The 14,610-nt window shown below is 35.0% G+C and overlaps 2 protein-coding genes across 2 annotated transcripts; one reads left to right on the top strand and one right to left on the bottom strand.

Moving 5' to 3' along the window:
• Positions 1-250: 250 nt before the first annotated feature.
• Positions 251-2,689, bottom strand: LOC108830034 (uncharacterized). The gene has a single exon (XM_057000020.1). The coding sequence runs from the start codon at positions 2,687-2,689 to the stop codon at positions 251-253; it is 2,439 nt and encodes an 812-aa protein (XP_056856000.1).
• Positions 2,690-12,132: 9,443 nt separating this feature from the next.
• Positions 12,133-14,548, top strand: LOC130505421 (probable pectinesterase/pectinesterase inhibitor 13). Its single transcript, XM_057000019.1, has 3 exons — positions 12,133-13,218; positions 13,301-13,461; positions 13,625-14,548. The coding sequence occupies exons 1-3, from the start codon at positions 12,266-12,268 to the stop codon at positions 14,320-14,322; spliced, it is 1,812 nt and encodes a 603-aa protein (XP_056855999.1). The 5' UTR covers positions 12,133-12,265; the 3' UTR covers positions 14,323-14,548.
• The last annotated feature ends 62 nt before the right edge of the window (positions 14,549-14,610 follow it).

The following is a 14,610-nucleotide window of genomic DNA, read 5'->3' as shown; positions in this document are numbered from 1 at the left end:
CTACAAATTGCTTGGAAAAATCAGGCAAGGCAAGAACAGGAGCCGAGATGAGGGCATCTTTTAATGTTTGGAATGCAGAAGATGCCTCAAAAGACCAAGAGAAACTATCCTTGCGTAGTAGCAACGTCAGAGGTCGTGCAATTATACTATGGGCCTGAATGAAGCGACGATAGTAGTTAGCAAGACCGAGAAAGCTCCGTAATTGTTTCTGATTGGTGGGCGTAGGCCAGTTTTGGACGGCTTTGATCTTTTATGGGTCGGTGCTGACGCCGTTGAAGGAGATGAAGTGGCCGAGATACTCTATCTTTGTTGCTCCAAAAGTGCATTTAGATTTCTTGAGATAGAGTTGCTGGTGTCGAAGAATTGCAAAGATCATGTCCAAGTGAACCAAGTGATCTTCCCATGTTTTGCTATATATTAAGATGTCGTCAAAAAATACCAGTAAGAATTTCCGAAGGACAGGTTCAAAAACGTGATTCATGAGACCTTGAAACGTGCATGGAGCGTTTGTGAGACCAAACGGCATCACGAGGTATTCATAGTGTCCTGAGTGAGTACGAAATGCCGTCTTATGTATGTCTTCTGGTGCCATTCTTAACTGATGAAAACCTGCTCGGAGGTCTAATTTGGAGAAGTATTTGGCGCCACCAAGCTCATCGAGGAGGTCTTCTAGTAGCGGTATTGGATATTTATCTTTAATGGTCTGTTTGTTTAGGCCTCTGTAATCAACACATAACCGCCAAGAGCCATCCTTCTTCTTTACGAGAACCACTGGAGAAGCATATGGGCTGGAGCTGTACTGTATAATCCCTTGCGTAAGCATTTCTTGGATCACTTTATCGATTGCATCCTTTTGTATTGACGAGTAGCGATAAGGCCTGAGATTGACTGGATTAGCACCGGATTCCAGGGGTATTTTATGATTAAATCCTTGACGAAAGGGAGGTAGCTCCGTTGGGTCGTCAAAAATATCGGAGTAAGATTCTATGAGACGTTGTAACCAGCCTGATGTGTCTGGTTCGGTATTACTAGCTTCAATGTGGTATAAAATCGCCTCAGGGTTGAGTCCTTGTGGTGACTCTGTTTCGCGATTCTCACGGAGATGGAGAAGTGCTAGCTGCGGTTCTTGTAACAATAATTTGTTCAAGCTGTTGCTGGAGATAATTTTTGAGTCATTTGGTGTGATACCTCGGAGGACATGCTTTAAGCCGTTGAATTTGAATTCCATACGAAGATTTAAGAAATCCCATAAGATGGGTCCCAAAGTTGAGAGCCATTGAACTCCAAGAACAAGGTCGCTAAATCCGAGTCGTAAGGTCCGGACTTCAGACTTGAATTCATATCCTTGTGTCTTCCATACAAAATCGCTGCACTTGTAGTTGGTGATCAGGTCGCCACTTGCTGCGGCTACGGGCATCGGTGTGATCGATATAAGGTTGCAACCAAGAGTTTTAGCAACTTGGAGATCAAGGAAGTTGTGAGTGCTTCCAGGATCGATGAGAATATGGAGCTTTCTTTTTCCGTATTGGCCCATGATTCTCATGCAATTGTAAGTTGGTGAGCCGTTGAGAGCATGAACAGAGATGGTGGGGGTTTTGTTATTAGTATCTTCGAGGTTTGTATCAGATGGTGTTTGTATGTCTTCTTCCTCTTCGGAGTCTTCGTTCTCGGTTTCGAGATACAAGATTTGAGCTCGCTTGTGTTTAAGCTGGTGGCCTGGAGTAAAGGGTTCTTCGCAGAACATACATAAACCTTTACGCTTTCGTTCCTGCATCTCGTCGAAGGTAAGGCGTTTCTGATTTGTATTTTGTAGCAGAGGTTTTGTGTTCGGTGTTGCCGGTGTGGTCGCAGGTTGAGATTTGTATGAAGATGATGAATTTGTCTTTTGGTACGAGTTGTAAGAAGGTCGGGATGACTTTACAGGAGCGTGCTGGAGAGAGAGCTCATGGAATTTGGCTATGCGGGCAGCTTCTGGAACGGTAGTTACGTTGAACTGTCTAACATGGAAAGCAAGATGTTGGTTCATGTTGGTTAAGAAGATGCTCAGTGCATGTTCCGGTGGGAGCGTGAGACGAGTCATTGAAGAATCAAACTTCTCTAGGTATTCGTCAATAGTGTCGCTGCTCTGTTTTAGACTGACGAGTTCGGCGAGAGGATCATAGTATAGCTCTCCAAATCGTGATGATATAGCGCTAATGTAGTCTGGCCAGAGAGGATATATGTTATAACGATTTGTGATATATCCGTGGTGCCACTGTAGAGCTTTTCCGGTGAGATGAAGAGCGGCGAGACGGACTTTTAGTTCTGGTGATGTGTTGTCGATGGAAAAAAATTGTTCACATCGATATATCCATTCTTTGAGCTCCGTTCCGTCGAACATCGGGAAACCGACTTTTGTTAAGCGGGAAGAGAGTGCGTGGGGAAGAGGAGGGTGGGTTTCCGCGGCGGGTGGTGCGGCTGTTTTGATGGTGCTGTGGTCCGATGAGGTTGGGTCTGTTGGTTTTGGCGTAGAGGATTGAGTTTGATCGATGCTTGTAGCCTTGAGGATTTGCGAAATCATTGCTTTAAGTTCTGCAATTTCTCCTCCCAACTCTTTCCTTATTTCTTCTGACTGCTGCGATTGGGATGAACGGATTTCGTCGAGCTGTTTGTTTATCTCAGACGTAGCGGTCGATGATCTAGTTTCCATGATATGGTCCTAGAGGATTGAGATGCTCTGATACCACTGAGACGGGAATTCCGGATAGATAAATCCCAAACTAGGAATCCTACTGTGGATTCGAAGAACGGGTAAACAAAGGTGTAGGAGATGATCACTGAGGTAGAAGGATCAACTCGAAAACCAGAGTTCGTATGATGCGAAGTTCTTTGTATGAACTTAGCAAGTAACTTGAGAGATAAGTAATAGGTTTTAAGAAAGCTTTATTGATTGATTGTATGAATATAAAAAGTGCCCTTAGGCTACATATATATAGCAAACCAAGAGGAGGTTTAACTATGAAAAAGGAAAAACATAAACTCATAATTAAAAGGAAAATTAACATAAGAATTTAGAAAAGGAAAACTTAGAAATATGGAAAACTAGTGAAGAACCGACATTGTGACTTTCCTGTCACAGATTTCATTCCGAGTATATGGCGATTCCGACTCTCCGCCGTCCACTAGCTCCTACACTGTACTCCACATCGTCGGAGATATCGTCGGGCTGCTGGACTCGCTCGGCGTTGACTGAGTGTTCCTCGTCGGTCACGATTAGGAGCGATCCTCGCGTGGTGGATGTGTATGATCAGGGCTGATCTAGTCAAGGCGCTGGTCAACACGAGCTTTGTGTATAATCCGAGGAATCCTTATGTGAAGCATGTTGATGTATTTAAGGCGTTGTTCAGTGAGATTACTACATCTGCAGGTTCCAGGTGAGGCTTGAATTCAATTCAGGCTTGAAGATAAGATTAGGTTTAGGAGTGGTATGAACTGTTAATCGTCAAAGGTGCAGGCTTTAGTAGAATACTACAGGGAAAATCTAATTGTTTGTTTGGTGTTTAGCTGTGTGAGATTAGTAGTGATTCTCTAAGGTTTAATAGTGATTGTTTCTTTTGCCATGGAAATGAGGAATATTGCTCTCCGATCTAAAAAATCTTATTTTTTTGAATATGAAGAAATAAAGAAGCCATTGCAAGTGCCGGAAAGACTAGGCCTACTAAAGGCACAAAAATAGAGGGTAAGTTGTTGAAAGTTGTCATAAAATGGGGTACCTCAATTTAATATTTGTACCTGTTATTGTTATATTCTGAATTCTAAAGATATCTTAGAATATCTTGTATTTTATTATTTCTATTATATATATTATATATAATTATACTAAGTATCTTTAAGTAAATATATATCTAATACTAATATACAACCTAATAGAAATATATAGAATATTAAACTGGGACCTATTATCACCTACCTATACAAAGCTCAAAGTAGTTGAAGCATATTTGAATTTATAATATTAGTCAAATAGGAACTTGGATCACATTTTAGAGTTTTACTGGATAGCATGGAAGGTTCTAATGTCACTTTTGAAATTTCTGGGGAGAAGTTTCAAGCTCATAAATTAGTTTTGGCTGCTGGATCTCCGTTTTTTAAGTCTATTTTTTTCAATGAGCTTGAAACAAACAATACAGAGGTTTGAGTTTGAGTTTGAGACCAGTCTTTTTTTCCGACTGTATCACTTATTGCTCTTGATGAAACTTTTTTGATATTTAATCTCAAATTTCTAGACAGAGCGCAATATTAAAATATGATAGGTTAAAGCATTTTCAATAATTCTACTAAGAAATAGTTAAATGTGGTATCATTTTTTTTTTCTTTTTTTTTTCTTTTCTTTTTCTCGTCAAAAGGTAATTCTATTACTCAAATTTGAGGTGGTCTGGGTAACCAGACCGGAATAGAACAACCAACAAAAAGTAACTCCCTATGGAAAGATCTAGCTGTCTTAGCTAAAAAATCAGAAATCTTGTTTTGAACACGTGGTACATGAATGATCTGAAAGTCCGGGAAGCAAATCAGCAGCGTCTCTATCCTCTCTAGTTCCGTAGCAAAGCTCGGCCATGCATTAGGAGCCTCTATCATGGCAATCAGTTCCTTACAGTCCGTTCCAAATCGCTGGCACGAAGAGTGTTGCAGCATATTCTCCATTGCCCATCGTAGTGCCTCCACTTCCGAATGTAAGGGTGATTCGCGTCGACTCAAGTTACGTGTTCCCATCAGTTGGATGTTTCCAGCATTGTCCATCCATACCCATCCACAACCCGAGAAAAGCGCATCTGATGTCCAGGATCCATCCACTAAGCAAATATTACCCAAACTTAAGATTTGGGACTCATGACGACCAGCATCTTGTATCACTGCAGGAATTATTTCATTCGCTGTATACCAAGCTTGGCATTCACTTTCTGCATATCTGACGAGCTCCAGGATGAGTTTCCAGAAAAATAAAATGACTGTGTTTTCTTGCATAAGTCTGTTTTCGAAGAGAATCAAAAGCATGTAAGGAATGTAAGACAATCCTTGTTAAGGATGGCTATCCTGAATTGGACTTTAATCTTCCAAAAAAAAATCAAAATCTATAAACAAAATTCATTGGTTATAGAAATCACCAAATAGAATTCATTGTCTACAAAATAGAGAAAACATATCAAACATAGAATATTAAAATAGGATAGATTGAAGCATTTTCAATAATTCTACTAAGAAATACTTAAATGTGGTATCATTATAAAACACATATGTTATATATGATATCTTTTGGCACATTCAGGATGGGTTTAGAAAAATAAAATTAATGATTGTGTTTTCTTGCATAAGTCTGTTTTCGAAGAGAATCAAAAGCATTTAAGTAATGTAAGACAATCCTTGTTCAGAATGGCTATCCTGAAATGGACTTTAATCTTCCAAAAAAAAAATCAAAATCTATAAACAAAATTCATTTGCTATAGAAATCACCAAATATAGTTCATTGTCTACAAAATAGAGAAAACATATCAAATAGAGAATATTAAAATAGGATAGGTTGAAGCATTTTCAATAATTCTACTAAGAAAGAGTTATACGTGGTATCATTAAAAAACACATATGTTATATAGGATATCTTTTGGCACATTCAGGATGAGTTTCCAAAAAAAAAAGACTATTTTCTTGCATAAGTATGTTTTTGAAGAGAATCAAAAGCATGTAAGGAATGTAAGACAATCCTGGTTCAGGATGGCTATCCTGAATTTGATTTTAATCTTCCAAAAAAAACATAATCAAAATCTATAAACAAAATTCATTGGATATAGAAATCACCAAATAGAGTTAATTGTCTACAAAATAGAGAAAAAATATCAAACATAGAATATTAAAATTGGATATGTTGAAGCATTTTCAATAATTATATCGAGAAAGTGTTAAATGTAGTATCATTATAAAACACATATGTTATATAGGATATCTTTTGGCACATTCATGATGGGTTTCTAGAAAAATAAAATGATTGTGTTTTCTTGCATAAGTCTTTTTTCGAAGAGAATCAAAAGCATGTAAGGAATGTAAGACAATCCTTGTTCAGGATGGCTATCCTGAATTGGACTTTAATCTTCCAAAAAAAAACATAGTCAAAATTTATAAACAAAATCCATTGGCTATAGTAATCACCAAATATAATTCACTGTCTAGAAAATAGAGAAAACATATCAAACAGAGAATATTAAAATAGGATAGGTTTAAGCATTTTCAATAATTCTACCAAGAAAGAGTTATATGTGGTATCATTAAAAAACACATATGTTATATAGGATATCTTTTGGCATATTTTAAGGATGAGTTTCCAAAAAAAAAAAGATTATTTTTCTTGCATAAGTCTGTTTTCGAAGAGAATCAAAAGCATGTAAAGAAATGTAAGACAATCTTTGTTCAGGATGGCTATCCTGAATTGGACTTTAATCTTCCCAGAAAAAAAATCAAAATCTATAAAAAAAAATTATTGGCTATAGAAATCACCAAATAGAGTTCATTGTCTACAAAATAGAGAAACATATCAAACAAAGAATATTAAAATATGATAGGTTGAAGCATTTTCAATAATTCTACCAAGAAATAGATAAATGTGGTATCATTATAAAACGCATATGTTATATAGGATATCTTTTTGCACATTAAGGATGAGTTTCCAGAAAAAATAAAATGAACGTTTTCTTGCATAAGTCTGTTTTCGTAGAGAATCAAAAACATGTAAGGAATGTAAGACAATCTTTGTTCAGGATGGCTATCCTGAATTAGACTTTAATCTTCCAAAAGAAAAATCAAAATCTATAAACAAAATTCATTGCCTATAGAAATCACCAAATAGAGTTCATTGTCTACAAAAAAAAATCAAAATCTATAAACAAACTTCATTGGCTTCGTTCAAACAAAGCTCACAAGTTGTAGAATGTTGTTTCTAATTTGAGGATCATGCATCTTTTTTTTTGTTTTTTACTTTCCGGGAAGAACAATAAATTATATTTCAGATTTTTCTCTTATGTTAAGTTGGTACTCATGTAATCTGGAGAACATAGTTGCTACCAAGTATACCAAATATCAATTTAAGATTTTTAGGAAAGGCTTCCTGAATATTTAATATTTAATCAAAAAACAAAATGTTAGGAAATGATATCAAAGACATTTAATCAAACCATATTCAATTACAAGAAGAAGAAACAAAATCAAGAAATTAGTCACTTGATCTTAGTATCAAAAAGCATGTTAATTAAAAATTAAAATTTTAGGATAGCAAGTTATATACTTTGGAAGGGTTTCCTCAAAAATTAATGTTTAATTAAAAATAAAATTTTAAAATAGCAAATAAAATATTTAGGAAGAACTTCTTAAAAATAATTAATTAAAAATAATGTTAGGATAGCAAGTATAAGTAGTCACCACACTACTTCTTGAATCGTGGATAGAAGGAAGATCAAATTTGTCACATATGTTTGTTTTTGAATCTCTAACAAAATAGAGAACACATATCAAACAGAGAACATTAAAATAGGATAGCTTGAAGTACTTTCAATAATTCTATCAAGAAAGTGTTAAATGTGGTATCATTATAAAACACAAATGTTATAAAGGATAGCTTTTGGCACATTCATGATGGGTTTCCAAAAAAGAATGAGTTTGTTTTCTTACATAAGTCTGTTTTTAAGAGATTCATAAGCGTGTAAGGAATGTTAGACAATCCTTGTTCAGGATGGCTATCCTAATTTGGAACTTAATTTTTTTTTTAAAACATAATGAAAATCTATAAGATAATTCATTGGCTATAAAAATCATCAAATATAGTTCATTGTCTACAAAATAGAGAACACATATCGAACATAGAATATTAAAATAGGATAGCTTGAAGCATTTTCAATAATTCTATCAAGAAAGTGTTAATGTGGTATCATTATAAAACACATATATTATATATGATAGCTTTTGGCACTTTCAGGAAGGGTTTCCAGAAAAATAAAAAGAGTGTGTTTTCTTGCATAAGTATGTTTTCGGAGAGAATCAAAAGCATTGAAGGAATGTTAGACAATCCTTGTTCAGGATGGCTATCATAAATTGGAACTTAATCTTCAAAAAAAAAAACATAATCAAAATCTATAAGAAAATTTCTTGGCTATAGAAATCATCAAATAGAGTTCATTGCCTACAAAATAGAGAACACATATCAAACAAAGAACATTAAAATATGTTAGCTTGAAGCATTTTCAATAATTCTATGAAGAAAGTGTTAAATGTGGTATCATTATAAAACACATATGTTATATAGGATATCTTTTGGCACTTTCACGAAGGATTTCCAGAAAAATAATACGAGTGTGTTTTCTTGCGTAAGTCTGTTTTCGAGGAGAATCATAAGCGTGCAAGGAATGTTAGACAATACTTGTTCAGGATAGCTATCCTAAAATGGAATTTAATCTTCCAAAAAAAAACAAAATCAAAATCTATAAGAAAATTCATTGGCTATAGAATCACCAAATAAAGTTCGTTGTTTACAGAATAGAAAACACATATCAAACATAGAACCTTAAAATATTTATGAAGGGCTTCCTGAAAATTTTACATTTAATTAAAAACAAAATGTTAGGATAGCAAGTAAAATATTTAGGAAGTGCTTCTTGAAAATTTAATATTTAATAAGGAAAAATGTTAGGATAGCAGTATTAACAAGTTTACATGTATATCATATTTATGATAGCATATAAAATATTTAGGAAGAGCTTCCTAAAAATGTAATATTTAATTAAAAATAAAATGTTAGGATAACAAGTAAAATATTTTTGGAAGTATTTTCTAAATATTTAATATTTACATAAAAAATAAAATGTCAGAATACCGAGTAAAATATTTAGAAAGTGCTTCCTGGAAATGTAATATTTAAAAAGAAAAAAAAATTGTTAGGATAACAAGTAAAAATATTTAGGAAGGGCTTCCTGAAAATATAATATTTTAAAAACAAAAAATTTTAGGATAGTAAGTATTGAACATTTATAGTAAATAATGTTGGTTATTGAACATTTTCAGGTTGACTTGAACCATTTGTCGAAAACTTATTAAAAAGATCAAAACCAAAACAATTCTATAAAACGCTTAAGGAAATCCTATGAAAATATTTGTTTTGGATGGCTATCCTAAATTTGAACAAAACCTTCCGAAACAATTCAAAAAGCTGACAAGGAAATCTTAAAACAATCCTTATTCTAGATTGCTATCCTAAATATGAGAAAAGTCTTACAAAAACAGTTCAAAAATAATTTACAAAGTAATCTTAAGGCAATTTTTGTTCATGATGGATATTCTAAATTTGAACAAAGTTTTTTAAAATATATCATGTTATAATAGCAAGTAAAATATTTAGGAAAGGTACATGAAAATTTAATATTTAATTAAAAAGAAAAAAATAGGATAGCAAGTAAAAATGTTTAGGAAGGGCTTCCTGAAAATCTATATTTAATTTTAAAAATAGGATAACAAGTAAAATGTTTAGGAATGGGTTCCTGGAACTTTTATATTTAATTAAAAACAAAAAAAACTGTTAGGATAGCAAATAAAATGTTCCTGAAAAATTTATATTTAGTTAAAAAGAAAAAAATTGTTAGGATAGCAAGTGAAAAATGTATATATTAACACACTTACATATATATTTATATATCATATTTATGATAACAAGTAAAAAGGTTTAGGAAGGTTACCTGAAAATTTAATATTAAATTAAAAAGGAAAAAAATAGGATAAGAAATAAAATGTTTAGGAAGGACTTCTTGAAAATGTTATATTTAATTAAAAACAAATGTTAGGATAACAAGTAAAATATCTAGGAAAGGCTTCCTGAAAATTTAATATTTAAAAATGAAAAATGCTAGAAATAGCAAGTGAAAAATGTATACATTGACAAACTTACATATATATCATGTTATGATAGAAAGTAGAATATCTAGGAATTAAGGGGGATGTATTCAATTTAGCATTTGATGTGATTTGATTTTTAATGGAGTTTTAGATGATTTTAATAAGTTGCAGAAATTTAGGTGATTTTTGTTAAACTACTCTAGAATATCACCTAAAACAATGAGATTTGAGTTTTATTTTTTTTAACTAAGAAACTCCACCCAAACACCCTAAAATCACCTTAAAACTTTAAAATCCCACAACTTAAAATATTTTCAATAACACTGAATTTCAGAGTACTTTACAAAATGTCAAGTTCAATAACAGTGGATTTTAAATGAGTTTTTAAAATTCATGTTTGAATAACAGTGGATTTGTCATTTTAATACATATCACCTGAAACTCTCAGTTGAATACACCCCCCTAAAAGAGTGTCAGATTTGTGGTTTGGTTTTAGATTGTTTACTGATACAATAGATAAACATGATTAAAAGAGTGTTGAACTTTTTTTTGTGAAGTATAAATCAAATCTCTTTTCTAGCTTTGTTGCAAGTAATGATTCAGAAGTTGTTGAAGACTCAGAGACACAAGTTCGCTAAAGACCAGAGTCTTGACAACGGGGGAAACGATCAGCTTCTGTGACATCCTGAGATTCCTCAGCACCATCTTTCCTCTTGACTTCCTGAGATTCGTCATCTAAGCTGCTGCTACTACCGCTACCGCTGCTGCTGGTAGAGCTCTTGTCATGACATGACTTGGATCAGTGATCTCTATACGCTCATCAGTATCAAGCCTTGTTTCCTTTACGATTCTAACAGCATCTTCCTCAGTAGATCATGCTTTAACAAACCTAATCAGTTTCAGAACAGAGAAACAATATAATAAAATATCACACAAGAAAGAGTGACTTGTTGACTCTACTTCAAGTCAAATACACACTTTAGAGAACCAAACTAGAACAAAGCATCACAGATCCCACAGAAAACAGCAAAAATTATAAACTTTCAATCATAAACATGAATCTGTCAAACAAAACTATACCAAAGTGATCCAACATGCAAGAATTAGCCAGAAGAAGCAAAGATTTATAGTCAGTAATGAAAAGAAAAGACACTCATTTGACTAGATCAGTGAGAACAATAATAAAAATCAGAACTTTGAAGAATCTAAATATATAGAGTAGAATAGACCCAAACTCATCAAACAAGAAAGTCAGCCTAAACGTTTGTGTATGTGTGATTGGATAATTGAGAAATAGACAGACAAAACAAGAAGCAAAAGAGATCATGGGGGTGTGATAAAGATCATAACTTTCACCATGGTTGGTGGATTTGGGAGTAAAAGAGATCAAGGATTTGTACACCATATTAGTAATACACTAGAAAAGGAATTAGAAAAAAGTACAGAGGTGCTCAATTATACCCGGAAAAAGATGATGAGGATTTTGCTGCTTGATCGTCATCTCTGTAACATCCACTACAAAATGTCCTTCATGATTACACCATCAAACCCGCCCCCTCTTACATAGCTCGGAGGAATCAGACTTGCGGCTGCAGTGTAATGTCTGTGCTTAGTAGTAATTCAGTTCCGATGCCGGAGACGCACCGGCTAGGTCAGCCATGGAAGCTTTCTCCTAAAGTCATCAATTTGAAATCTTAAAATCAAAACATGGACCAGAAAGGTACACGTAGAATCTCATTCCACTAATCAATGACGTGACGACGGCGAAGCTGATGAAGGTGGTGTGATGATGGTGGAGCTGGATCACGCAAAGGTAAGTGACGAGATCTCAATTTCTCTCTATTTTTTTTTAATTATAAAAATTAGGGATTAAGTCAAGGGATATTATGGTAATTCATTTCTTTAATAAAACTTATTTTTGTGATTTTGAGTTTTGAGTGTTAGTTTAGGAAGAAAAACTTGGATTGGTGCTATATGAGTCATTTTCTCTAAATTAATCAATTCTTTTTTTACCAACTCTAGTGTCAATAGTCAATATATGATTGGAGAAAACACACCAAATTTAGCAGGCATGATAGTTTTTCCTTTTCCAGTTAAAAGTAATGGACATCATCCCACAAAAATCTCGTGTCCAGAGCACATTTCTTCATTCGTTGAATGGCAACAAAGTAACAAATAAAACAGAAACCAAGAAATCAAAAACAGGGGAGAGAAGACGGAAAAGAGCCAAAAATAAAACTCAAAGAGGATTCATCTTCCTTTTAACCTCGCTGCCTTGGCGTCTTCTAAAGCAGAGGGGATTCATTTCTTTCTCTCCCCAAGCAAAATTCCTAGGAAAAAAAAAACAAAAAAAAAAATCGAAATGGCGTTTCAGGATTTCGACAAGATCCAAGAACGTGTAAACGCCAACAGGAAGCGTAAGTTCAGGAAAAGGATCATTGTTGGAACGGTGTCTTTGCTTGTGGTTGTTGCTGCCATTATAGGAGGAGCTTTTGCATATGTCGCTTTCGAGAAGCAAAATGAACAAGAAGCGAAGAATAACAACAAAAACGCCGCTAAGGATAGCCAGAAGAAGAGCCAGAGCGCAAGCCCAACTCCGAAAGCGCCTGTTGCCGCAGCGCAATCAGTAAAACCTGATCAGGCCGATAAAATCATCAAAACTCTTTGCAGCACAACGCTGTACAATGTAAGCTGCGAGAATACCCTTAAGAATAGAACAGAGAAGGGTTTCGCAGTAGAAAGCCCGACGACCTTTTTGAAAGCTGCCATTGAAGCTGTCAACGAAGATCTTGACCGAGTATTAGAGAAGGTCTTGAGTCTCAAGACTGAGAACCAGGACGATAAAGATGCGATTGCGCAATGCAAGTTGCTTGTTGAAGACGCAAAGGAGGAAATTGTCGCATCACTGAACAAAGTCAACGGCACAGAAATCAACAACTTCGTGAAAATTGTTCCCGATTTGGAAAACTGGCTAAGCGCGGTCATGTCTTATCAGGAGACATGCCTTGACGGGTTTGAGGAAGGAAGCCTAAAATCTGAAGTAAAGAAGAGCGTAAACTCTTCTCAGATTCTGACCAGCAATTCTCTGGCATTGATCAAATCCCTTGACGCAAATATTTCTTCCGTTACAAAGGTCGCAACACGACATTTACTTGACCAAATCCCTTCTTGGGTAACTAACGAGGATAGAAGAATGTTAAGGGCTGTTGATGTGGAGACGTTGAATCCTAACGCCACCGTCGCTAAAGATGGCAGTGGAAATTTCACTACCATTAATGACGCTCTCAAAGCAATGCCTGAAAAATATGAGGGAAGGTCCGTAGACACAATCCTTTCATAACGTGATCATTACGTCAAGTTAGCTAAGTTTGGGTTTTGGTGTAATTCAAATCTTTAGGTACATCATCTACGTTAAACAAGGGGTTTATGACGAATCTGTGACTGTTGATAAGAAGAAGGCGAACCTTACTATGGTCGGAGATGGATCACAGAAGACGATTGTTACCGGTAATAAAAGCCACGCAAAGAAAACCCGCACTTTTCTCACAGCGACATTCGGTAATTCTTTTTTTATGGAAATTTCATACAATTTTAGTAAGCCGTGCTTATCCTTCTAAGCCTTACACAATTCTAGGAACAAATTGAAAAGTATTAATAAACAACGTTTGATTAAGTTTCAGCATGATGTAAATCTTTTATAAAATATTGGTTTCTTTAACAGTTGCACAGGGGGAAGGGTTCATGGCACAGTCAATGGGATTCCGAAATACGGCTGGGCCTGATGAACATCAAGCTGTCGCAATACGTGTCCAATCTGATAGATCAGTTTTCCTAAACTGCCGATTTGAAGGCTTTCAAGACACACTGTATGCCTACACGCATCGTCAGTACTATAGAAGTTGTGTGATAATCGGAACAATCGACTTCATATTCGGAGATGCGGCTGCCATCTTCCAGAATTGTAACATTTTCATTAGAAAGGGTCTATCAGGACAAAAGAACACGGTGTCTGCTCAAGGGCGCATTGACAAATTTCAAACGACCGGTTTTGTGATCCATAAATGTAAAATAGCCGCAAATGAAGATCTTAAGCCCGTGAAAGAAGAGTACAAAAGTTATCTCGGGAGACCATGGAAGAACTATTCTCGAACGGTTGTAATGGAATCTACCATCGAAGATGTGATCGACCCAATTGGATGGTTGAGATGGGAAGAGACAGATTTTGCAATCGATACACTGTATTACGCGGAGTACAAAAACAAAGGACCAAGTGGAGATACAGCTTCAAGAGTAACGTGGCCTGGATTTAAGGTCATAAACAAGGAAGAAGCTTTGAATTATACTGTGGGGCCATTCTTACAAGGAGACTGGATTCAATCCTTAGGTTCTCCTGTTAAGCTTGGTCTTTATGATGCGTGATGAGAACTTGTTGCTTTCAGAGAAGTTAATGTGGTGAATTGATTTGTTTTAAAGTGATTGGAAGAGGAAATAAAATTGCTTCCAAAATATTTACTTGGAAAATCTGATCAGCCATAACATAGAGAGCTAAGAAAATGTGTTGTATCGAACTTATCGTTTTGTCGAAATAATTTTGGAAGTAAGCGTAATTATACGTAACAGGGCTATGGGCCGGTTCCTAACGAAATTTACCTGATTTTTTGAAAAATACATAATTTTGCATATTTTGAAAACTACACTACCTCATAT

Source organism: Raphanus sativus, unplaced genomic scaffold (genome assembly GCF_000801105.2).
Source record: "Raphanus sativus cultivar WK10039 unplaced genomic scaffold, ASM80110v3 Scaffold2261, whole genome shotgun sequence".
Taxonomy (NCBI): domain Eukaryota; kingdom Viridiplantae; phylum Streptophyta; class Magnoliopsida; order Brassicales; family Brassicaceae; genus Raphanus; species Raphanus sativus.
Note: the sequence above shows the minus strand (reverse complement) of the source record. Positions and strands in the feature narration are given on the sequence as shown.

Excerpts from the sequence above, each read along its gene's own strand:
- LOC108830034 (XM_057000020.1), bottom strand. The coding sequence starts at position 2,689 with ATGGAAACTAGATCATCGACCGCTACGTCTGAGATAAACAAACAGCTC.
- LOC130505421 (XM_057000019.1), top strand. The coding sequence starts at position 12,266 with ATGGCGTTTCAGGATTTCGACAAGATCCAAGAACGTGTAAACGCCAAC. Across the intron at positions 13,219-13,300 it reads CCTGAAAAATATGAGGGAAG|GTACATCATCTACGTTAAAC; the intron begins GTCCGTAGACAC and ends TCAAATCTTTAG. Across the intron at positions 13,462-13,624 it reads TTTTCTCACAGCGACATTCG|TTGCACAGGGGGAAGGGTTC; the intron begins GTAATTCTTTTT and ends TTTCTTTAACAG.